This window comes from Somniosus microcephalus, chromosome 10 (assembly GCF_052327205.1).
Source record: "Somniosus microcephalus isolate GS21.2 chromosome 10, FLI_Smic_1.0, whole genome shotgun sequence".
Lineage (NCBI taxonomy): Eukaryota > Metazoa > Chordata > Chondrichthyes > Squaliformes > Somniosidae > Somniosus > Somniosus microcephalus.
Window position 1 is genome coordinate 212,364,267 of NC_140996.1, and position 24,714 is coordinate 212,388,980.

At 43.9% G+C, this 24,714-nt stretch overlaps 1 protein-coding gene across 3 annotated transcripts in view; it reads right to left on the reverse strand.

Moving 5' to 3' along the window:
• The window catches only part of cyfip1 (cytoplasmic FMR1 interacting protein 1), a 195,323-nt gene that overhangs the window by 135,447 nt on the left and 35,162 nt on the right, over positions 1–24,714 (reverse strand). For all 3 annotated transcript variants that reach the window (XM_085999564.1, XM_085999566.1, XM_085999565.1), the window contains exons 2-8: positions 23,270–23,385; positions 18,794–18,917; positions 17,833–17,922; positions 15,424–15,501; positions 14,613–14,714; positions 5,820–6,001; positions 3,114–3,210 (exon numbers count right to left, since the gene is read on the reverse strand). In XM_085999564.1, coding sequence (XP_085855690.1) covers positions 3,114–3,210; positions 5,820–6,001; positions 14,613–14,714; positions 15,424–15,501; positions 17,833–17,922; positions 18,794–18,917; positions 23,270–23,280 — 684 coding nt within the window. In that variant the 5' untranslated portion in view covers positions 23,281–23,385. The remainder of the gene's footprint in view (positions 1–3,113; positions 3,211–5,819; positions 6,002–14,612; positions 14,715–15,423; positions 15,502–17,832; positions 17,923–18,793; positions 18,918–23,269; positions 23,386–24,714) is intronic.

A 24,714-nucleotide genomic window follows, 5' to 3' on the forward strand; every position in this document is an offset into this window, starting at 1 on the left:
AACGCTCCCCTCAACCTGTCGTTGCTAGCGGCAGGCGGTAAGGCAGGGGGCGCCACTCAATATCCGGTCCAGGGCGCTAACGGGGCGTTGCGCACTTGACTGGCGTCACGATCTGCCGGCGCAGCAGATCGTGGCAGTAGTGCTTAGCGCCGCCACAAAATGTCTAGCTAATTTCGCAAGCGGCGCAAACATCGCCGCGCCCGGGCGCTAGTTGCTTTGCACTCCAATTGGCGCCCTTAAGGCGCTAACGGGAGGCGCAAACAACTGAATTTTTCCCCCAGTGACTTTTACTAGGGTGCATCTACAGCTCGTTGGCACCCAACGCAAGTAGGTATTTTTCCTGTGTGAGCCGAGACATGAAGCATCAGCAAGTTGCTCCACCTTGGGGATGAAAAGGAAGGAGGTATTGAAGCCAAGTCAAAACCTATCACTCGACATTTACATGAGCACTTTCAAAGACGGGTCGCCAGATAGCATTCAGGAGCAGGAATTCAACTTGATTTTTCCCTTCCTGGTCTGGGAGCACTGAAGCCAATTGTAGCTCTTTAGCAATAACAACAGAAAATGCTGGAATAACTCAGCAGGCCAGGCAACATCCGTGGAGAGAAAATAGAGTCAACGTTTCGGGTCAAACCCTTTGTCAAGACTGGAAAGGCACAGGAAATGAAATAGATTGAGAGGCCAGGCTGGGAGAGAACAAAAGAGAAGTGAAGAGACATTAAGAGGTACTCAAAACGAGACGAGATGGTGATAGGACTAGTGGAGACAAAAGACGGCGCTAGATTAGGTGTGAAATGCGCTGGCAGAATGAGAGACAGCTGCCATGTGGGAGAGAGAGAAAAAAAGGAGGGGGGGAAGGGCCAAAACAAAGGTGGGGATAAAAAATGTAATGGGGGCCGAGGTTATGATCTGCCGGCACAGGAGATCGTGGCGGTAGTGTTTAGCGCCGCCACAAAATGCTGTCTCCCATTCTACCAGCACATTTCACACCTAATCTAGAGCCGTCTTTTGTCTCCACTAGTCCTATCACCATCTCGTCTCGTTTTGAATACCTCTTAATGTCTCTTCACTTCTCTTTTGTTCTCTCCCAGCCCGGCCTTTCAATCTATTTCATTTCCTGTGCTTTTCCAGTCTTGACAAAGGATTGCCTGGCCTGCTGAGTTTTTCCAGCATTTTCTGTTGTTTTTTCGGATTTCCAACATCTGCAGTATTTTGCTATCGTCATAGCTCTTTAGCACCCTGGCTGAGGACAGCTAACTCAAAGACTGAACCCGAGATCTTCCTGGGTGGTATCACATCACATAGTGCATATACCGACCGAGCTAGAGAAGCAACTCAATATGATTTCAATGTTTGAGAATAGCATGTCAAAAAATTAAACTTAGTCAAAAAAAAATTAAGCAGTATTCACACAGCCTCGGGTGACTGTCTGTGTGGAGTTTGCACATTCTCCCCGTGTTTGCGTGGGTTTCCTCCGGGTGCTCCGGTTTCCTCCCACAGTCCAAAGATGTGCGGGTTAGGTTGATTGGCTATGATAAATTGACCCTTAGTGTTAGGGGGATTAAATACGTGGGGTTACGGGGATAGGGTGGGATATGTGTTGGTGTAGGGGTTACGGGGATCGGGTGGGATATGTGTCGGTGCAGGCTCGATGGGCCGAAATGGCCTCTATCTGCACTGTGGGGTTTCTGTGATTTCTGTGAACTCCAATAGGCAGAACTAATTTCTACTAAGTACAGCCTGAGAAAATATCAGGTGCCATGGAAAGTGAAACAGGCTATTTTGCCACTAAACCATAAAGTATTGCACCATTATCTGGTGTTTTGGCCAGCTTTACAAAGATGAAACTCTAGTCCCATTTACAAACTACTCTATTGTAGTGTGCAATTTAGAACTCCTCAAACAAGTAAATCAAACACCATAAGCTACTCCAAGCAAAAGAATTATACAGTGCCCTTCACATTCTCCGGACGTCCCAAAGCGCTTACAGCCTTTGTGATGTTGTCAGCGTTATTGTAGGCTAATGTGGCAGCCAATTTGCACAAAGCAAGGTCCCACAAACAGCAATGAGATGAAAGACCAGTTAGTCTGCTGATTGAGGAATGAATGTTGAATGACTACTCTTCGGAAAAGTGCCAAGATCTTTTACCTTCACCTGAACAGGCAGACAGGCAAATGGTTTGACGTCTTGCCTGAAAGACGCACCCCTGAAAATGCAGCACTCCTTCAGAACTACACTGAAGTGTCAGTCTAGATCTATGTGCTCAAGTCCTGGAATGGGGTTTCAACCCACAACTTTCTAACTCAGGAGTGAAAATGTTACCACCGAGTCTTTTGCACACAAGTATTTACTCACTAATAATAAAAGCTTTGTTTTATACAAAGAATTATTTCTTCTACAGTACTTTTTCTCCCCTTTGTTTTTACTCCCTGTTTATTTTTTATCCTTTATCTTCTTTTTGTGATAATATAGCTTAGTTAGTATTACTCTGGATCAGAAGGTTGTGGGTTTGAGCCCCACAACAGGACGTGATTGCATTAACTAGACTGACACTCAAGTGGGGCACTGAGTGAGTGCTACATTATCAGAGGTGCTGCCCTTTGGATAACTTTAAATCAAAAGGTACATTTATCTGTTCAGGTGAATGTTAAAGATCAAGTGGCATGACTCCAAAGAGTGTGTTCTGACCAACACTCCTCTCCGGTCTATCCACGTAACTGTATTCCCTCATCCCTGGAACTTCATTTTGCTTATTTGTAGAACTTGATTTCTCTCTCCACTCTATTCTTGCCATCTTCAGCAGCTCACAAACAAAAATACTCCTTCCACCCAGACGATCCGGTCGAAGCCGCTGTTCCATACGGCTCTATTTTATATAGGTTTTCAACTTTACACAAAAAAATAGGCACGGTCAGAAATGACAGAGTAACACAGTAATAATATTTTGCATTAAGTACGTGAAGGCAAATCTGCACGCAAACTAAGTTTCAAACAGCTTGTGCATTTAGTGGGTACACTGGTACAGACAAGTAGGAACAACTCGACAATGGGCCCCTCTCACAGGCCCAATAAAAGCTACATTATCAAAATCAACTGTGTACAACACATTTACCTGGGTAATTTTGTTGTGATTTGCAAGAAACATGGAGAGATTTTGAGATTCTTGTATAGATTGTGGATCTGACATTTTACGAAGAAACTGAGCAGCTCTGAAACAAAGTTTAAACGCAGTGGTTGATTCAGGCATTGCCACAAGGTCGTTATTATACATGATCAAAATAATTACAAAGTTAGCGCACGTGCAGTTTATTTCAAATTTCTTCACATTTAGCTACCCCTTTCTACCAAGAAATTGGAGTTACCCCACCATTATGAAGCAGAGTCATTATTAATAGGTTATCACAGATTTAACAGAATTTGAAATGAAGGGTTAGTACTGCCCTCTGATGAAACTTAAGTTTATTGCAACAATGAATTGTACTGCCTGGATTGTTAGCAAAACGGGGCTAACAGCATAATGAGCATTTTCAATTCCCTCCTCCTCTCTAGTTTCAAGGGCGGGCAGTAATACTGAAAGCACACCAACATGAAGCAGGATCGCCTCAATTTGACCAACCTTTACATTCTATTACAGTATACTAGTGCTTTCATAGCTTAACAGTGCACAGACAAAAGACATGTTTAGTCAACAACGTATAAAACCACTTAGCATCAGTTAATTTTATTTCTGTCCAACTAAATATCAGATTTTTTTTTTTTTTTTTTTTTTTTTTTAATTCGTTTATGGGATCTGGGCTTCGCTGGCAATGCCAGCATTTATTGCCCATCCCTAATTGCCCTTGAGAAGGTGGTGGTGAGCCGACTTCTTGAACCGCTGCAGTCCGTGTGGTGAAGGTACTCCCACAGTGCTGTTAGGGAGGAAGTTTCAGGATTTTGACCCAGCGACGGTGAAGGATCGGCGATATACTTTTAAGTCAGGATGGTGTGTGACTTGGAGGGGAACTTGGAGGTGGTGGTGTTCCCATGCGCCTGCTGCCCTTGTCCTTCTAGGTGGAAGGGGTCGTGGGTTTGGGAGGTGCTGCCGACGAAGCCTTGGCGAGTTGCTGCCGAAGAAGCCTTGGCGAGTTGCTGCAGTGCATCTCGTCAATGGTACACACTGCAGCCACGGTACGCCGGTGGTGGAGGAAGTGAATGTTTAAGGTGGTGGATGGGGTGCCAATCAAGCGGGCTGCTTTGTCCTGGATGGTGTCGAGCTTCTTGAGTGTTGTTGGAGCTGCACTCATCCAGGCACGTGGAGAGTATTCCATCACACTCCTTACTTGTGCCTTGTAGATGGTGGAAAGGCTTTGAGGAGTCAGGAGGTCAGACACTCGCCGCAGAATACCTAGCCTCTGACCTGCTCGTTGCCACAGTATTTATGTGGCTGGTCCAGCTAAGTTTCTGGTCAATGGTGACCCCCAGGATGTTGATAGTGGGGGATTCGGCGATGGTAGTGCCATTGAATGTCAAGGGGAGGTGGTTAGATTCTCTCTTGTTGGAGATAGTCATTGCCTGGCACTTCTGTGGCACAAATGTTACCTGCCACTTATCAGCCCAAGCCTGAACGTCGTCCAGGTCTTGTTGCATGCGGGCATGGACTGCTTCATTATCTGTGAATGGCGCTGAACACTGTGCAGTCATCAGCGAACATCCCCATTTCTGCCCTTATGTTGGAGGGAAGTCATTGATGAAGCAGCTGAAGATGGTTGGGCCTAGGACACTGCCCTAAGGAACTCCTGCAGCGATGTCCTGGGGCTGTGATGATTGACCTTCAACCACCACAACCATCTTCCTTTGTGCTAGGTATGACTCCAGCCAGTGGAGTATTTTCCCCGATTCCCATTGACTTCAGTTTTACTAGGGCTCCTTGATGCCAGACTCGGTCAAATGCTGCCTTGATGTCAAGGGCAGTCACTCTCACCTCTGGAATTCAGCTCCTTTGTCCATGGCTGTAATGAGGTCGGGAGCCAAGTGGTCTTGGCAGAACCCAAACTGGGCATCAGTGAGCAGGTTATTGGTGAGTAAGTGCCGCTTGACAGCACTGTCGATGACACAGAAATTGTAGGTACTTCTTCTGAATTTATCAGAGATTACGCAAAACTATTTTGCCCTCTAAATCATTATGGCTTCTGCAGGTAAAGGGTTCTGATTAGTTATGCAAATTTGACATTTGCACATTCGAACAGAGTTAAACTAAATTTAATAATGTCCACTAAACTTATAATGTTTACAATAGAATCAATTTTTTCTTCCAATTTGAATGTTGCCAGCTTAATCTTTCTTCCTTTCCCCTCAGAGCAGAGGTAGACAAAGCCTCTTTAACTAGTTAGGAATTACACAAGTGTGGCACTGCTGAACCTGCCTTAGCATTCCGCCCCCCCCACCCGCCACCCGATCAGGGAATGCAGCTCGATAGGTGCCTCTATTGAAGCTGAAACCCCACTGCGAAATAAGTGCATCACCCGAGTACACCAATGCTGCTCATCGCCAGAAAACCTTCAAATCCTGACTTACTTGAGTAAAGTAACTGTAGAAAGTGGAAAAAATATAATAATTTCTACTTTCAGGAACTTGCTCCTCTTAAGTGTTCATCAGTAACTACTCCTGATAAAGTTGCACAATTCATTCTCTTCTCACACTTCTACAACATGTGCCAAATACAATTGTTCAATTAATCTTGATGTTTCTAAAACCGATAAAATAATTTATACAAATCCCAGACCCTAGGTATCCGCATACTTTTGCTTTTAGGAGGAAAAATTACAAAATGTAACCTCACCGTTTGTATGCAGAGTGGTCATTTTTCACACTGCATTTCATGTTCTTCAACTCATCCAATACCGCAAACATGTTAATGAATTTGCCCAGTGTGAGAAGGTAAGCTTCTGAAACAAAGTCTCTCCTCCTCTCTGCATGACAGAGTCTCTTCATCTCATTGCAAAACCGGTCAATTGCATTGCGCTGTTAAATACAACCAAATAAAGTGATGGGTGTAAATCAAGTTCATGTACATATTTTAAATGCACCTCCAGCAGTTGCAAAAAAAAAGAACTAAATTTAATACGGTCAGTTAAATTTATAGATACCAAACCTGCCGAGCAAGACCGGGTTTTTGCGGGGCGGGGTGGAAAGAGAAAGACAACAAGCTTCTGTTGAAGCAGCCAAGCTAATGAAGGACAATGTCTGCAAGTGGAAGAACAATGCAATATGATGCAATCCAACACAAGGTCTTGGATATTAGAAGAAATAAAATGGGTGGCATACTTACTGAATGGTATTAAACTAGCTAGTGGGGAGGCAGTGAGAAACCGAGAATGATGGTGGACTTGCAGGCCATGTTCAGTCATTGCCAAACAGCAAGAGCATAATGATATACTCTGTTGGTTTGGCAATACAGTTCAATAGAGACCATCATGAAGAAGCTTTAAATAACAGAAAATGCTGGAAAAACTCAGCAGGCCAGGCAACATCCGTGGAGAGAAAAGAGAGTCAACGTTTCGAGTCAAACTCTTTGTCAAGTCTTGACAAAGAGTTTGACTCGAAACGTTGACTCTATTTTCTCTCCACGGATGTTTCCTGGCCTGCTGAGTTTTTCCAGCATTTTCTGTTGTTATTTCGGATTTCCAGCATCCGCAGTATTTTGCTTTCGTACATGAAGAAGCTTTAAATTGTCTGAGGAAGATGAGGAGGCAGAGTAGAACAACGCATTTATATAGCATCTTTAAATGGGGAAAGATCCACAACAATTCACAGAAGAGGAAAGGAGAAGGCACTGAGCCACGTGGGAGGCTTAGCAGAAGTGACCAAATCTTAATCACAGATGCATTTTGAGAAGCAGGTGGAGAGGAAGAGGGTGCAAGAATATCAATATGTTTTTCCATTACTTTTGTTTCGAACAAAGACAAAACAGTAATATAGACAGAACTGGTTTACATTGGGTTCCTTTTCCCCTCAATGATGCTGATAACATTAGAGAACGGTGAATTTCAGGACCACAGACATTGTACTACAAAGATAGGCACATATTATAAATAAATAAGCTAGGTGGAGAAATATTGAGTTTGAAGAATTAAGGTTGAAACATAAGCTTTTAAAACACAGGCTTTTCATCACAGCAGGGAGTAGTGTAAGGGCAGGAGATTGCTGCAATAGAAAAGGCAATATGCTCCTATGAGAGGATGCATCACAGATTGTTTACAATAAAGCTGTGGCTCAGGGAAAGCAATGTTAGGAAGCAACAGTATGGTGTGAAAAGGTATAGGTTCTCTCAGCTCTGTTTGGCAATCGGTTTGAACGACTGGGTGGTCATAAAACATCAGTGTCGCATCCATCAGAAAATAGACTATAAAGAAAATTATTTAACAAAGCAACAGTGTTTTTCTTAGTTGGAAAGAAAGATCGTTGCTGCCTTTGAGATCCAGTGGCGTGAATAGGCTAGCAGAAGCCACCTTCACGGTTCCTCACTAAAATCCACACACGAGTGATTAGACTCAAGGCTGACGTGCACTACTCTATGGGTGTTTAAGATTAATATTTTGCCAATAATAAATGAAGAGAATTATCAAACATATTACTGTCTCTAGCTTTATGAATCTGTTTAAAAGGTGAAGGACTTATCCAACGGAAGGCTTTGGGGATGGAGTTCCAGTAAGTAGGCTCAAGGTTTTGGAAGGAACGTGGAAGAGAAAGAGGAGGAATGCACAGGAGACCACGGTTAGATTGGGAGATGGGAAGATAGGTGGTTGAAGGAAAAGGTGGTTGAAGGAAAAGGAGGATAAAGTGAAATAGAAACAGAACAGGCACACAGGGTTAGGAACATGGCTTGTATAGAGAATAAACACCAACATGACCTGGTTGAGCCAAACAGCCTGCTTTCTGTATTGTAATTTCATGTATACCAGCAAGGATGGGAGCGATGGGTGAGTGCGACTTAATGCAGAACAGGATGCACGTGGCAGAGTGCTGTACAATTTAGAGTTTATGGAGGGTGGAGGTCAGGAGGCGGGCAAGTACAGTGCAGAAGAAGTCGAGCCTAGCGTTGATAAAGATTTTGGCAGCAGTGGGGGTAAGGTGAACAATGTTGCAGAGCTGGAAGCTGTCTTGGTGCTCAATAGGATATGCGGTTCAAAGTTCAGCTCTAAATCAAACAGAACACAGATGCTGTATGCTATCTGGCTCAGCTTGAGCAAGCAGCCAGGGAGGGAGATGGAGTGGATCTCAAGGGTGGATGTTCTATTGAAGAGGCGGAGAACAATGGTTTCAGCCTTCCCAAAGTCCATTTGTAGAATATTCATCCATAACTTAAATGTCAGACACGCAGTCTGACAGTACAGAGATGGTCGTGAGAATAGGGGAACTAGTGGAGAGGTAAAGCAACATGGAAGCTGAAGGACCAAGGTCATACACTGTTAGAACTGAGGAAGGACAGATTCTCAGGAGGAACCGCCATTCCCTCCTGAAGACACAAGAAACTATCCAAGAGCAAATCGATGACAATGCCGCAACTGAATCTTGACGACTGCCTTGTGGGTAGCCCCCACTCTTATATACATAAAGCTCCACCTAGTGTACCATTCTAGAATGACATGTTACTGATCATTACATCCCCCTTTCTTTGAGGTTAAACAAAATCAATATCAATCAACTTTCAAGAAACACGATAAAGATGATATCAGTAACACTTTTGTTAGTGCTCTATAAACAAACATTTTCACAACAGTCAACACATTTTCAAAGCTTTACTTTATACTCAAAGATTAAGTCTATCAGGCTTTTTTACTTCACGAGTGGATCTTCTCAGCACAGGTAAGTCTGATGTGTTTGCATGAGAGCCTGTATGTGTGTTTGTGTTAGATTGTTCTGGTGGTGAGTGGATGCGTCATTTAAATAAGGATGATGGCGAACTCGGGGGGGGGGGGGGGGGGGTGGCGGTGGCCATGCAGGAGCTGGAGGTGAAGCCATGCTGGCTGTATTGCAACATGTAGGACATGTTTCTATCTGGTCACTGAAGCACAGGGAAATATTCAAGGCTGATCCCTGGTGTCAGAGGGCTGACTTGCTGAAAAAATATTTGAAAAGGTTAGAGACAGATGGAACCAAACTGCTCACAACCTCAGTGTCCTATTTGAGCCGGAGCTGAGCTTCCGACCCCATATCCTCTCTATCACAAAAACCACCTACTTCCATCTCCTTAATAATGCCCATCTCCGCCCATGCCTCAGTCCATCTGCTGCTGAAACCCTCACCAGACTCGACTATTCCAATGCTCTCCTGGCCAGCCTCCCATGAAAAGGCCAGTACATACAGGTATTTATTTGCGGATTTACATCCTGGTTGGTGGGGAATACTGAATGGCATGCCTCAGGGATCGTTGTTGGGACTGCCACCATTTCTAATTCATGTGAATGACTTGGACTCAGAAACTCAATGAAAATTGGTTAAATTTGCAGATATTATCAAATTAGGAGCAGTAGTGGAATTGGAGGAGGCAGCTTAGAAATTACAGAATAAGTGGAACAAAATTTGCAGTGGGAAGAACAGGAGATGAAGTTTAGTTGAGACAAACGTAATGTCCTGCACAGAGGAAGAAAAAATGGGCAACATACGCACTTCATGAATGGTGTTCAAATAGCTAAGGATGGTGTTGAAAATGCCCTAGGAGTCTTCATTGACATTTCCAACCAATATAGAAGAATAGTCAACAAAGCCAGTAGAAAGTTAAACTAAATTAAAACAGAAAATGCTGGAAACACTCAGCAGGTCAGGCAGCATCTGTGGAGAGAGAAACAGAGTCAACGTTTCAGGTCGATGACTTTTCGTCAGAACTGGAAAGGGTTAGAGATGTAACAGGTTTTAAGCAAGTAGAGGGGCAGGGAAAGGGGAGGGGAGGAAAGAACAAAATGGAAGGTCTGTGACAGGCAGGAGAAATTAAATGACAAAAGGGATGATGGTGCAAGGCTAAAAGGGGTGGTAATGGGACAAGTAAAAAAACAAAAGATGAATCTAGAGGAGCTGAAAATAACAAAAGCAGAATCATTACCAGTAACTGCTGTCCAGAAAAAATATGGGAGCTGTGGTTATGATCAGAATGTTAAATTATATAGTCAAAACAATAGAGTATAAGTCAAAGGCGGTCATGATCAAACTGTACCGTTTTCTGGTCAGCCTTGAGTACGGTGTCCAGTTCTGAAAGCATTTAAGCCCTGGAGGCAGAGCCACAAGGCAGATCCCCAATCTTAGAGGTATGATTTATGAAGAAACACTGGAGATACATGGGCTTTTCGGTTTTGAAAGAAGATGTCCAAAGTGATTTTAATGAGGTATAAAGTAAGGTCGCGTTTATTTCCAACACCAGATTTCTGATTGGTCACCTTGGAGGACAAGAGGACACCCAGCAGTTTCACTGGAATGTGTAAATAGATCCTGCCTGTCTAAGTAATCAAGTACTTTGCAAAGTGTAATTCGAGCCATTCGGACTGCCAAGCTCCAGACAGAACAGAGCTTACATAGAACAGACAGGGCTCACCCTCGCGGGTTAACACCTTCTCCCACCCACCAAACAAGTTCCTGCCCCCCACCACCCACAAGTTCCTGACCTTACACCCCCCTGCCCCAGAGTTCCTGACCTTCCCCCCCCCGCCCCCAGTTCCTGACCTTCCCCCCCCCCCCGCCCCCAGTTCCTGACCTTCCCCCCCCCCCGTCGCCCCCAGTTCCTGACCTTCCCCCCCACCCCCCCCAGTTCCTGACCTTCCCCCCCCCCCACCCCCAGTTCCTGACCTTCCCCCCCCCCCCACCCCCAGTTCCTGACCTTCCCCCCCCCCCCCCCCACCCCCAGTTCCTGACCAAATTCCTGACCTTCCCCCACCCCTCCCAGGTTCCTGCCCTTCATGGTGGGTTAGCAAGTTGTGAAGAGGACACAGAGGCCCCGATTTTCGGCTTGTGTGGGGAATGGTCGGGTTTCCCCGAATGTGGGGTTTCTGACACACATAAAAAAGTGTCAGCCAGCTCCATGCAATTTTCCCTCAAGTGGCCAATTAATTCCCAGCATGTGGGAAGCCTTGCTAATTGTCCAATTCGAGTCAGAAATCCCCACACTATGATGTCATCATTCGTGGTGCTTTCAAAGTGTCCAGCAAGCTTCTCCACCTCTGCAGGCTTCTCAACCACTCTTGCACAATGGCAGAGGAGCCGGCACCAGCTGCTGCCAGCGGCAGAGGCCGAGCTGCCTTCAATTTCAACGAGGCTTCACTGCAGGCATTATTGGATGGGGTTAGGGCCCACAGGGAGGTCCTCTTCCCTAGGTCAGGGAGGAAGAGGCCTCCCACTGAGACCAATGCTGCATGGATGCAGGTGTCAGCAGATGCCAACTCGCTGGGAGTCACCAGAAGAACCTTGGCATTACATCTCTATCTCCTTCCTTTACTCCCCCACAGTACCATCCAGAGCCCCCGTCCTCACTGTGGAGGAGGAAGAGGCTGTGCAGCCAGACTCCTCAGAGGAAGCTCCAACCTCTGAGGGCACAGCATCAGCAGAAGTAAGCGCACCCAGCACCAGCGCAGACACTCACACCTCGGGGGGGACCTTCGGGACAGAGTAGTGTTGTCACCTGGTGTTACACAGCTCACAAGTGAGCCTCAGCAGATTCTGGAGACAGGGACAGCAGTGGAGAGTCCTCGTCGGAGGGCGCAGGACTCTGCCAGCTCAGCTCAGCTGTGCTGCATGACGACCCTCTGCCTCTGGGTCCATCCGCAAGAGAAGAGGTGATGGATCTCCATGCACAGATGCAGGAGTCTCTGGCAGCTTTTGTCTCCAGGGTCGCTGCGAGTGCTGAGCAAATGGAGGAGTCCATAGCGACCATGAGCAGAGCCTTTGTGGAGTCATTGGCGCATGAACGCATCACCATGGAAAGGTTGGCAACCTCCATGCAGGAGATAACTCGCCAGGGTACGGAAAACATGGTGAGTGCTCATAAGAGAATGACATCTCTTGAGGAGCGATGGCCATCTGTTGAACAGAGAAACCAGATCTTCATGGAAGTCCTTCTGAGTAGGACTGCCAGTGCAGAAACGGGTCCCACTGGCCCCCTAAAGCGCAGCAAGGTGCTCTCAAGCCACTTCCAAGCGCTGGCTCCTTCTGGCCTGTGCAGCTTCAGGTGAGTGAGCAGCAGCCTGGTGCTCATCCTGCTGTTCCTGGTTCTGCTGCTGCCGCCTCTGCTGTTGGAGATCCTCTAATGCCAGGAAGGGAACGTCCCAAAGGCCTCCCATGCTTCTGGCAGATGCCTCCGTTGAGGGGGCGCTGAGTTAGGGTGGTGAGAGGGACTTCCCAGGAGCTCACACTGGAGAAGTGTGAGAGGCTCCAACTTTCTGCAGCTGCTCCTAAGGCTTCAAAAAGTTCCCCCAAGCCTTGATCAACAAGGTCCTGCAGCCTGCAAATGCTGCCTATTTAAATCTCTTCAGCCCTCAGCGACCTGCTGCTGCAAGTAAGCAAGCCAGCTGTTTTCACGCCAGCTCTCAGCAGCGGGGTTCCCCGCAGGCGGGTTTCAGGTGGGGAAAGCCCCAAAGTCGCAACGGCACGGGAAAATCCACTTCAACAAGCAGATAATTCCTTGTTAGTGCTCCGACAACCAGTCCCGCCAGTGGCGGCCGGGACTGAAGTGAGGCGCGCGGAAACGGCAGTCCAAAAGTCGGACGGGACGGGGAATCAGGCGGGGGGGGTCCCGACCCACTTTTTCGCCGATTTTCAGCCCCCGGCCGCATGAAAAGCCGCCCGACGGCGGCCAGAAAATCGGGGCCAGAGTCTGCAAAGGGATATAGACAGGCTAAGTGAGTGGGCAAAAATTTGGCAGATGGAGTATAATGTGGGAAAATGTGAGGTTATCCACTTTGGAAGGAAGAATGAAAAAGCAAATTATTTAAATGGAGTGAGACTACAAAATGCTGCGGTACAGAGGGATCTGGTGTCCTTGTACATGAAACACAAAAAGTGAGCATGCAGGTACAGCAAGTAATTAGGAAGGCTAATGGAATGTTGGTCTTTATGGCAAAGGGTATGGAGTATAAAAGTAGGGAAGTCTTGCTACAACTGTACAGGGCGTTGGTGAGTCCGCACCTGGAGTACTGCGTACAGTTTTGGTCTCCTTATTTAAGGAAGGATATACTTGCATTGGAGGCAGTTCAGAGAAGGTTCACTAGGTTGATTCCTGGGATGAAGGGGTTGAAATATGATGAAAGGTTGAGCAGGTTGGGCCTATACTCATTGGAGTTCAGAAGAATGAGAGGGGATCTTATTGAAACATAAGATTCTGAGGGGGATTGACAGGGTAGATGCTGAGAGAATGTTTCCCCTAGTGGGGGAACCTAGAACTAGGGGGCATAGTTTCAGAATAAGGGGTGGCCCATTTAAGACAGAGATGAGGAGGAATTTCCTCTGAATCTTTGGAATTCTCTACCCCGGAGAGCTGTGGAGGCGGAGTCATTGAATATATTCAAGGCGGAGATTGACAGACATTTGAACTACAAGGGAGTCGAGGGTTATGGGGAGAGAGTGGGAAAGTGGTGTTGAGACCAAGATTGGATCAGCCATGATCTTATTGAATGGCGGAGCAGATTGGCCTACTCCAGCTGCTTATGTCCTCCCAACAAGTTCCTGACCTTCCCCCCCCTACCCATAGATGGGGCATTGTGTGCAGGTCACGGATTGTTAACAGGTTTATTGGGTATGAAGTGAATAGTGACAGTGTCATGACTTCCGGATTTCGTCCAGTCCAATGATGTCACATGATGTCACTTGACACACACACACACACACGTCTAGGGGAGGAGAGGGACAACGTGGTACGGGTTTAAAGGGGGTGGGGTTAGAAGAACGTGATCCGTCTGACCATCTGGATCACATTCTCGCTCTCATCCCCTCCACTTTAGACCGGGATCACATTCTTCCCGCAACCCCACTGTGCTCTTTATCCCCCTCCTTAGAGTTCCTGACCTTCTCTTCCCCCCCACCCAGAGTTCCTGACCTCCTCTCCAATTCCCTCTCTCTCTCTCTCTCTCTCTCTCTCTCTGCCCCCACGCCTCCGATCCCCCCCTCTCTCTCCTTTTCGATCCTCTCTCTTCCTCCCACCCGCCACCTCCCCCATGCCACCAATGGATTCCCTAACCTTCTCCTTAAGGAGCCAAGGAAAGCATGGCCCATGGTGCAGGATGCAGCTGTTGGGTACTGCGCATGTGCAGGAGGCCGCAAAGATGTTCGTGCAGATAATCACAGCGATAAAGTAACATTATGGAAAAGGTAAATCCAGAGAATTACTTTTAATTGAAGAAGTGAGAGTAAGACAATGTGTCACAGGTTGAAACCAGTAAAAGGCATATTTAGTACTGATATCAGCAAGACTTCCTTTACATCGAATGAATCAAAATTTGGAATAGATTCCCAAATAGAGTAGTGGAGGCAAAAACCCTGGAATCATTTAATTAATTGGATGCTACAATGGGTGGACTTTACGGTCATTCTGCATATATAAGCAAAGGTGGGCCGAATGAGCCTTCTCATCCGTAATTATTCTTTGATTGCTTACCTGGAAATACATGAAATTCATCAGTTTTGTGACCTCTGGCTCAAGGACTTCCACTGTCTTTTCATAAATTTCTACTCTGTTAGGCTGTTCGTTGCACTTAACCTGTGGGGAAAAACATAGTTGTGAATCCAATTTATTATACAACAATGATCCAGAGTGCTTTCAGACCATTCGGAAATACCCAACCCGTTTCAGAAGGAGGAAATGAAACAAAAAAACTTTATCAACACAAGAATAGCAAATTATGGTTTTGGCTTTTGTCGATGGTCACTTGAAGCAGAGGGGGTGAATTATTTCTCAGATTAAAATCTTAATTTGAACTAAAAAGTATTAATTTGCTAAAGGAGGCAATAGTAATTATTGCAAAATGAGAACATTTGATCACCAGTCAAAGGACACAGCTCCCGATGACCAAAATCTAAATTTTCCTTTTGATATTATAAAAGTTGCTGAATTTAGAACTTACTGCAATGTGCTGACCAAAAGGCCTTTTACAACACTTCTGATGGAGCAGCTGCTTTGAGTTAACAGATACAATCACAATCGCAGAGTGTCGCTGCTTGTAAAAGGAACCCATACTTGATAAGAGGAAGTCGCTTGAGGTCTGACTGAAATTTGACAAGCCATTTTTTTCTTTTTTTTAAAAAAGTGATTAAGTTGACAATCAAATGCTCTCGGACATCAATTACTCCCCCCACCCCTTTTCATCAGCACAGAGGGAATGGGCCAGGTTTCTAAAGGCTTTTAAAAAGAATATTGGTATTGGTGCATACTTTTTAAAATGAGCTCCAACAAACCAGTGTTGCAATACCTGAGGAATGGCTCTTGAACAGCTTCTCCAAGTATACAGCATAACAGCATACTCCTGCCCCTCCTCTAGCATTTCATTCTGAAAGCCAAAAACACACATTTGGAAAGTCAGTGTTGTACAGTGACTCTGTAAACCACAATCCGAGCAAAGTGGAATAGGTGCTTTTTCAGTACATTGCTGGTTCGCCGAGCAGTTTAACAAATGTGCTAAAAGAAATGCTGATTTAGAAACGATTACATTCACAACATAAGGTTGCACTTTGAAAGATTTCACACTGCTGAGTGTTTGCTCAAAATAAAACCGTGGAAAGACTTGCATTAAATAGCACTTCCACAGGGAATCCCAAAGCATTTCACAGCCTATGATTTACTTCTGAAATGTTGTCACTGCCAACAGCAAATTTGCACACAGCAGGTCACACAAGCAGCAAATGATTTAAATGATCAATTAATTTGTTTTAGCGCTGTGGGATAAATATAGAAACATAGAAGACAGGAGCAGGCCATTCGGCCCCTCGAGCCTGCTCCGCCATTCAATGCGATCATGGCTGATCATCCGATCGTCCAAACTCAGTACCCTGTCCCTGCCTTCTCCCCATATCCCTTGATTCCTTTAGCCTTAAGAAATATATCTAACTCCTTCTTGAATATATTTAATGAATTGGCCTCAACTGCCTTCTGTGGTAGAGAATTCCACAGGTTCACCACTCTCTGGGTGAAGAAATTCCTCCTCATCTCTGTCCTAAATGGCTTACCCCTTATCCTTAGACTGTGACCCCTGGTTCTGGACTCCCCGACTATCGGGAACATCCTTCCTGCATCCAGTCTGTCCAGTCCTGTTAGAATTGTATAAGTTTCTATGAGATCCCCTCTCATTCTTCTAAACTCCAGCGAGTACAAGCCCAATTGACCCAATCTCTCCTCATACGTCATTCCTGCCATCCCAGGTATCAGCCTGGTGAATCTTCGCTGTACTCCTTCCATGGCAAGCACATCCTTCCTCAGATAAGGTGACCAAAACTGCACACAATACTCAAGATGTGGTCTCACCAAGGCCCTGTACAACTGCAGCAAGACATCCTTGTTCCTGTACTCAAATGTTAGCCAGGACAGTGGTAGAACTTCCTGCTCTAAAAAAAAATGTCCTTGGCACTATTTGAAGTCCATCTGAACAGGCAGTTTAATGTCTCATCTGAAAGGTAGCTTCTCCAGCAATACAAAACTCCCACAGCACTAAACTGAAATGTCAGCTTAGGTTATATGTTCAAGTCTGACTCAAATGAGAGTACGATCACTGAGCCAAGCTGCCACTTTTGCAGTCCCAAAGCACAGCTCAAGTTTAAATCTGAGGGGCAAATCAGGAGGAGATTAGAGAGAGATTTGATAGAGGAATTTCAAATGATGAAGGAATGGAAAAGGGTAGATAAAAACAAACTGTTTCCAATGGTTGAAGAGTCTAGGATAAGGGAGCACAGGCATAAGAAAGAAAAGGAAAGACTTGCATTTATATAGCACCTTTCACAACCTCGGGACATCCCAAAGTGCTTCACAGCCAATTAAGTACTTTGCAAGTGTGGTCACTGTTGTAATGTGGGAAATGCAGCAGCCAATTAGCGCACAGCAAGCTCCCACAAACAGTCATGTGATAATGACCAGATAATCTGTTTTTGTGATGTTGATTGAGGGATAAATATTGGCCAGGACACCGGGGGATAACTCCCCTGCTCTTTTTCAAAATAGTGCCATGGGATCTTTTACACCCACCGGAGAGAGCAGACGGGGCCTCGGTTTAACATCTCATCCAAAAGACGGCACCTTCCAACAGCGCAGAACTCCCTCAGTACTCCACTGGAGTGTTGAGCACAAAAATCTAGGCTAAGTCCCTGGAGTGGGACATGAACCCACAACCTACTGACTCAGAGGTGAAAGTGCTACCAACTGAGCCACAGCTGACACACATCAAATGTAATAGATTTTGAAAAAAAGCTGTTTACAGAGTGGGTTGTAAGGCTGTGGAATATGCTACTTGAGTTAGTCACTGAAGAAAAGACCATGTCAATATTTAAGAAAAGGTTACATTGGTGGTTAAAGGGATATAGGAACAAGGCGAGCACATGGGATTAGGACTACTGCTCATTTGGAGGATAATCACCAACAGACTGGTTGGACTGATCCGCTTGTTTGCAATTCTACAGAAATCATATTTTCTGATCTGATCTAGGGTCAGAATTTCTTAGAAATAATAGTTGCCCTGTTGGCATTTGGGAATTTGCCACAAAACACATGAAAATATACAGCAAATTCAAGATGTAATGTCAATCCTGTGCTGCCACAAATCAAGTCTTGGACCCAAAGAGAAAAACATCAACACAGAAGAACATTAAATTTTGCTACTAAACATCTACATTACCATGCTAGAATGAACTGTTGCTTGTTCAATGTATCTTGCAATGCCCGTAACAAATGCATTTCTGTCTTCGAAGTTGGTGTTGAAATTTGGCTAGAGAGAAAACAAGTTACTGTCAATACAGGAATGAGATTAAGTTACACACATATCCATTTGCTCAAGAAACTGCTGTTTCACTCCCTAAAGTGCTATATATTAACTACACACAGTTGACGCTAAATTAAAACTGTCAATTGTCATAGTAGAGATGAGCTACCTTTGCCAAGTTAGTGAGCAAGCACAGAATGACATTTAAAAGGAGTATCTGTGCTCTGTTGAATATTATAAAGATATATACACACACAATCCCACAATCTCAGTCATCCCTCACGACTGACTTATACTTTAAAGCTGCTACTGTACTTAGAGAAACACCCCGAGGGTTCTTTTTCACCCAAGCGCATCTGAACCTACCTTTTCTTACTGTGGTATGGTTTGATGAATGCCAGTAGCCCTGCAGTACCTCATCCAAGAGCCATTCTTCAGATATGAACATAGACTGTGTCAGCAGGTTATTTAACTGTGAAGGGCATCACAAATGAGCCCAATCATTGTTTGGTTGGGGGGGGGGGGGGGGAGGAGAAGGGGTAAGAATTGCTATGGTTGCTAGATGTAGCAACTTTATAAATAATATTCAAAAAGAGCCTGTTTATCATTTCAGTACACATTGCAACCAGAGAAAAATGCTCCAGTGTCCAGACCTGACGTACGTGCTTTCTGCTATAGGTCACTGAACAGTGAATGACAGGAGGAATCCCTGTTGATTTTTCTGCCCTCGGCAACTCATGGCACTGAGGGCAACTGTATAATTCTGAACTATTGTTCTGCCATGCCACGATGATCAGCTAATTCAGCAGACAGTGGACTGAACTCAAGAGTGAATTAACCAAGAATAGCAACTTTTTTTTCCCCAAAATCTTCTTACTTGGTATAATAGCGATGATGGAGGTGGTTCAATACAAGGCTGTTGGTCAGGCAATGGTAGATCTTCCAACAGGTCAACATTGGACAGGGCATCTTCCAAGGTCACTTGTGCAGTCATGGTCCCTCTAAACAGGAAAAAAATTAAATGGAAAATGTAATTGTATAGCCATCCTAATTCATGTCACTTACCTTGCAATGCCAGCTTTATGAATGTGAATTTCTATTCATAAATATGATCATAAAAAGGGATTCATTAGTAACCAGTAGTTTTTTGTCCTTCTGATATAGCCCTAATGGGAAACTTACAGGGCAGTAACGTTTTCTCTTTTACCAGTAATAACTAGGAATCAATTTGAAATTCACGTCAGCATGAAGCCCATCTAATGGCTCTGGTGCATGAATGTCGACGCAGGTTGCATTCTATTATCGATACCTAATTTAGCCTTTCACAAAAACCTATGTGCATAACTAGAAGAGTGAGCTCACTCACAGTGCTTATAGAATGGGTTCAATTCACTGAGCGCTTAGCTGGAAGATGCATCATAAGGACTGGCAAATGGTAAGTCAAAATTATCAGTGTTCTGTAGCATCATTTCCTGCTGGAAGTTATTTTACCAAAAAAACTAAAGGAAGACTATATGTCGAGATAGTATGTTTCCTATTATGCATTTTATACACAAATATGTACAAATTTAATTATATAATGTGTTTTTGCCATCTATTTTATTATATGCACACTAAAAGTTGATCCAATTCAATTAGCATCCTCAAATTTCATTATTGTTTTAATAACTTTATTTTAAGCCAAAGTGATGAGTCAGGCCCCCACAGCAGGAGAAGGCTGATGAACAGTGACTCCTGAGGGGTCGATAAAGAAACCATCATATTTAACTCAAATTAAGAACTCTGTTGGACAGTTCAGATAGGATAATGGATGCCTGGCAGGAAATTACAAGGCAGTAAGTAATTCAATTGAGTGGTTCTGACGCTGTCTTCAAAATCACAAGAGCAAAACCTGAAGTGTTTATGAATGTCAGCAGAGCCGATAAATTTCACAGCCGCCTTAAAGTAACCAACAGCTGGTTATTGCCTTTTAGGTCATCTCACAAAAAATGAACTGCCAGCATGTAAGCAAGGGGCCCACTGCGTGCTGCTGCTGATGTTATATGCAGGTAAGGATGATGTCTCCATACAAGTTCAATATTTGTGACCTCATACGATAATATTTAACTATCTAAGCTACAAGTACTACAAGCTCCCGAATCTTCCATTACACATCCCCCACAGCAGGAATGTTTTGACAAATAGAGTATAAAACATGTATGTCTGAATATTACAACATTGCAATGAGTTTTAGCTTTAGCTCTGTTATATTAAAAAAAGACATAAGCATTTACCTCCTTCACCGCAAATTTCTCTCAACTTAAAAAGCCATTTTTATCACAATTTCAGTCTATGAATAATTAGCTGAGCGGTTTGCTCTGCAACTCTTACTTTTTTCTTTTTGTAACAAAAAGCAACATTGCACAACCTCCTCCTTCTTGGAATCCCTACACACTTACAAACCATCTGCATACAAACAAGCTGTTTAGCATAAACAGGAATTATTGCACTTCGAGACATAGATCAACCAGGATATTCGCACTAGCTACTAATCAGTCACATTGACCACAGAGTGAGAGACTGTTATATACAATAGAACAGCCTCTAATGCACCGATGTGCATTTTCAATTCCACTCACCAGCCACTCTTGCAACATCCAAGTGAAAATATCAATTTAATGACAAATTAGAAGCAATTCTGTGCCATGAGTTTATAGCTAATAAGAACTTGGTTAAGACTGCTCAAACTATTTCCATATAGGACCTTTCCAGTCAGATGGAGGAAACCTAAATACCAATCTGTCTCTACTGGATTCAAACCCAGGTTCCAGAATGCAAAAAGACAATTAACTAATCCGTTCACTGCCCATTCCTCATATAGTTTAGCTAATATGTTGCACTGGTCAGGTAAATGAAAACTTAGACAGATTTTTTTTTGTACCAATTGATGAACTTTGGATTCATATTATAATACCTTGCAGAAAATTCAGATGCTCATTCAGTACATCTAAAGAGCCAATCAGCCAGTCAATTTTTGGAACGACAAATATTTGAGGTACTTTCTTGTGACCACAGGTCTAGCAGGCTAGGCCTGTGTTAACAATAGAGAGGGGTGGGGAAAACACTAAACCAATGGGGAAACTTGTCAAATAGAACAGAAGTACAGCGAATTCCATTAACATTCAATAATATTTTAAAAGCAACCAAGTCCCAATGACTTTTCCCTGCAGACATTTTGACTTATTTGGAAACAAAGATAAACAAGGAAGAAAATGCAGAGCAAAGAGGAACACATCACTTGTGAAAACATGAAACAGCTGATGCTCAAAAAGAGTTAGTCATAGAATTACTTTAGGTTAGTCTATTCCTGTTTTAATTTCCCTGCGTTTCCCAAGGCCACATACATTGTGCTGTTCTTGCCAGCAATGGGAACCCAATAGTTTAATAAGGGTGGAGCTGGCATTTCCCATGAATGTGATCATCATGGCATAATTTGTTTACCTTCAGGTATGACAGGCTTACAAGCCATAAATTCCTGAATGAAGATGGCTGTCTGACTCGGTCGGATTCAATTGTACCATTTAGCACTTCATGTGTGTGAAGACTGCACCACTTAAATACTTGAAAATAATCACTGAAAGGAACACAACCTTGTAGGATGGTATAAATGCAAGTTTGTCCTTTCTTTTTCTATGCTCTGCTGATTTAGTCACAGTTTAAGCTGTTTCGATTAGTGGGCCAGATGTTGCTGGAGTGGGGCATGGTTAGTTAGACTTTTTCCTGCACCCTACAGCTCAAAAAGATTTTCACTTAGTGGGAGTGAGCTGATAACGGCATGGTGAGGGCAACAGGGCATCTGGGGCCTCAGTGAACGGCGGGACCAACAGTGTATCTCCTGAACAAATGAGATTTCAGAAATGAGGAAGAAAAAGAGATGGAAATAGGGTGAAGTAGAATCAAATTAGGGAGAGACAGAGACAGAGAGGACTGAGAGAGAAAAAGGAGAAAGAAAAAAATGTAAAAATTAAAAATGTTTTAAATCTCCAAGAAGAATTTACTACATGTAGAAATGAGTGAAGACTTTAAATTGTTCCACTTCTGGGCCAAAGATTGATTGGCGTAGCATTAACAATTACCACGTTGTTAAACAAAGTACTTAGGTTGTTAATTACCACACTTAACTTTCGGTGGCAAGTTTAATTGACAATGTGCAATACCGCAAGTTTTTAAAAAATGAGGAAGCTAAGGGCAAGATGCCGCTTGTGCAAAGTAAATGGCGGAGCGGCGTAAATCAGCTAGCAAGTTGAATTTGCTGGCTGATTCGCGCATTAATATTGGTATGCATCATTAACACGCTGATTCTTTGCCAGCAAAATTCGGCCCATTATCATTATTCCTAATGAGCTGACGCTCCTTTATAAAACTTATACCAATATTGCTGATAATTATTCCACTGATGGTGAATTATATGATTACCATTTTCAAACAATCGATTTAAGAAGAAATACCGTTCTTCAGCAAAAAGGAGCTCAGTCATCGGTTATAACACGCAATCAAGAACAGGAGGGGTCTGCAGACACCACTTTAAGTTGCTTTTGTATTGGTAATGGGTCAGTACTCCCACTGCCAACAGTATGCAACAATGTAAACGAGGCAACCCCGGCACCTTGGGCAGCAACCAGGACCCAACGTTTCACGGGTCCTTAAAGGGGACACAATTTGCATGGGGTCACAATCCCAGGGGACTGTGCCTACTGGTGCCCTTCAGCGTTGAACATGCAAGAATCTACTGAGTTAATGGGAAGGCACCCAATTCACGTAGGCCTGTTGGCCACTTGCACCACTATTAGCACATCTTGGGTGTCCAGCAGTCAACACAGGCTGGAAAGTCCGAAGGGTGCTTTGAGAGAGTCGGGGAAAAAGGACTGATATGCCAAGTGAGATGAAGTATACCGGCATCCAGAACAATGCAAGTGGGCCCCACCTGAGGTGGGGAGGGGGGCAGAAATCCAGGCCAGGGAAGCAGCCTGGAGTCCAGATAAGGAGGTATTTTTTTTGTTACTGACCCCAATTTCACTTATTTCATAGTGTATTGTATTCCGCTACTGGCATAGATCCCCGGAAACTCCCAGCGAAGGTCGAGACCTAGATATGCTGGGTCCCAGGCCCACTTCTTAGCTTTTCCACTGCACTGTGGCCAGAGTTATAGCAAAAGTGCACCAGAAAGACTCAAGCATTTTCAGGGCCCATTTTTAACTTGGCATGGACATGAATCATGAAGCAAGTTTGCATTTTGTTCCAAAATTGAAAATGTTAATAATGGATTAAGATTTTGCAGTAACTGAAAAGTTTGCTAAATTTGATATCTACTTACTCCTCTGACATTTTCCCTGCTGCGAACAGTATCTTGGAGTAGTTTCTTGCTTTGTGTCTTGATTAGGGGTAATGGTCCCTTCTGTGTGTCTGTGTAGCAGTCTCTTGCACACCTGCCTGAATGGGAAGAAAATGTGGGACCGTAATTAGCAGCAGCACCAGATACTGGGTTTTAACTTTTCCAGCTATAAATAGGTTCCAAATACAAGGTAGCCAAAATAGCACAACAATGTAGCTTGGGGACAAGCACACGAAGCAAAACAAACCTGGTGGAAACCCGTGGTTGATTTGGCTCACTGCAACATTTCAGTAGCCTGAGAAGTGTTGCAACATTTCAGTAGCCTGAGAAGTGTTGTCAATGTGCTACAATAACCCCAAGTTCAAGATGTGGTCCACTACTTATTCTTGCATACACAGCCTTTTCAAAATATGCCAAAATTCATGAGTCACACTTTATCTGAGAGAGTCCAAAATTAATTACTAAAGGAGTAAGGGGTATGGTATTTGGGGGGTGGTGAGGATAGCAAATTAGATTTAAATTGGTTAGAAGAGAGAAAGCAGAGTGGGAGTTAAGAGCAGTTTAATCAGAGTGGTTGAACGTGGGTAGTCTCACCGAATTGAATTTTGGGGCCACCTCTGTTCACGCTGTATATCAATGATTTGGATTTAGGCCTGCAGACAATCGTCAAAAGTTGCAGATGATGGCAAAATAGGTGGCATCGTTAATTCTTTAAAAGACCACAGGAAACTCCAAAGAGATAATGATAAAATGGGGGAAATGGACTAAAAAGGAGATGGATTTCAAAGTCAGTAGTTTTGTTTAAAATAATAAAATCCAGCGTTTAGCAAACTCTGAATGGAAATAGCATTGGTGCTGTGGAAGAGCGGAGGGTTTAGGAGGTACAGGTTCACAAGAAATTAAAGGCAACACCCAAGGCTGTAAAAAAGGCTAATGATATTCTGGGTTTTATCACGAGGTATAGAATATGACAGCAAAAAGGTCATGATGAGCCTATATAAAACCTTAAGATCTTAGTTTAGAGTACTGTGTTCAGTGCTGGGAAGGACATTGAGGTTTTAGAGAGGTACAATGCAGAGTCACTAGGATGATGCCTGGAATATGGACATATACAAATATGAAGAAAAACTTGAAAAGTTGGGTCCCTTTTTGTTAGAACAATGTAAATTATGGAGGTATATGATAGATGTGTTATGAAAAATTATGTAAGGATGGGACAGGAAAGTTAGCAGACTGTTTCCAGTAGTTGAGGGGTTAAGAACGAGAGGTACAAGATACAAGATTAAATGCAAGACGTTTAGAACGGAGGACAGAAGAAACGTATTATTAGAGTTGTGAGGCTGTAGAATTCATTTCCAGCATTAGTGGTTGAGAAAGAAACTATGTCAGCATTCAAAATTAGATTGGATAGGTGGAAGAAAGAAAAT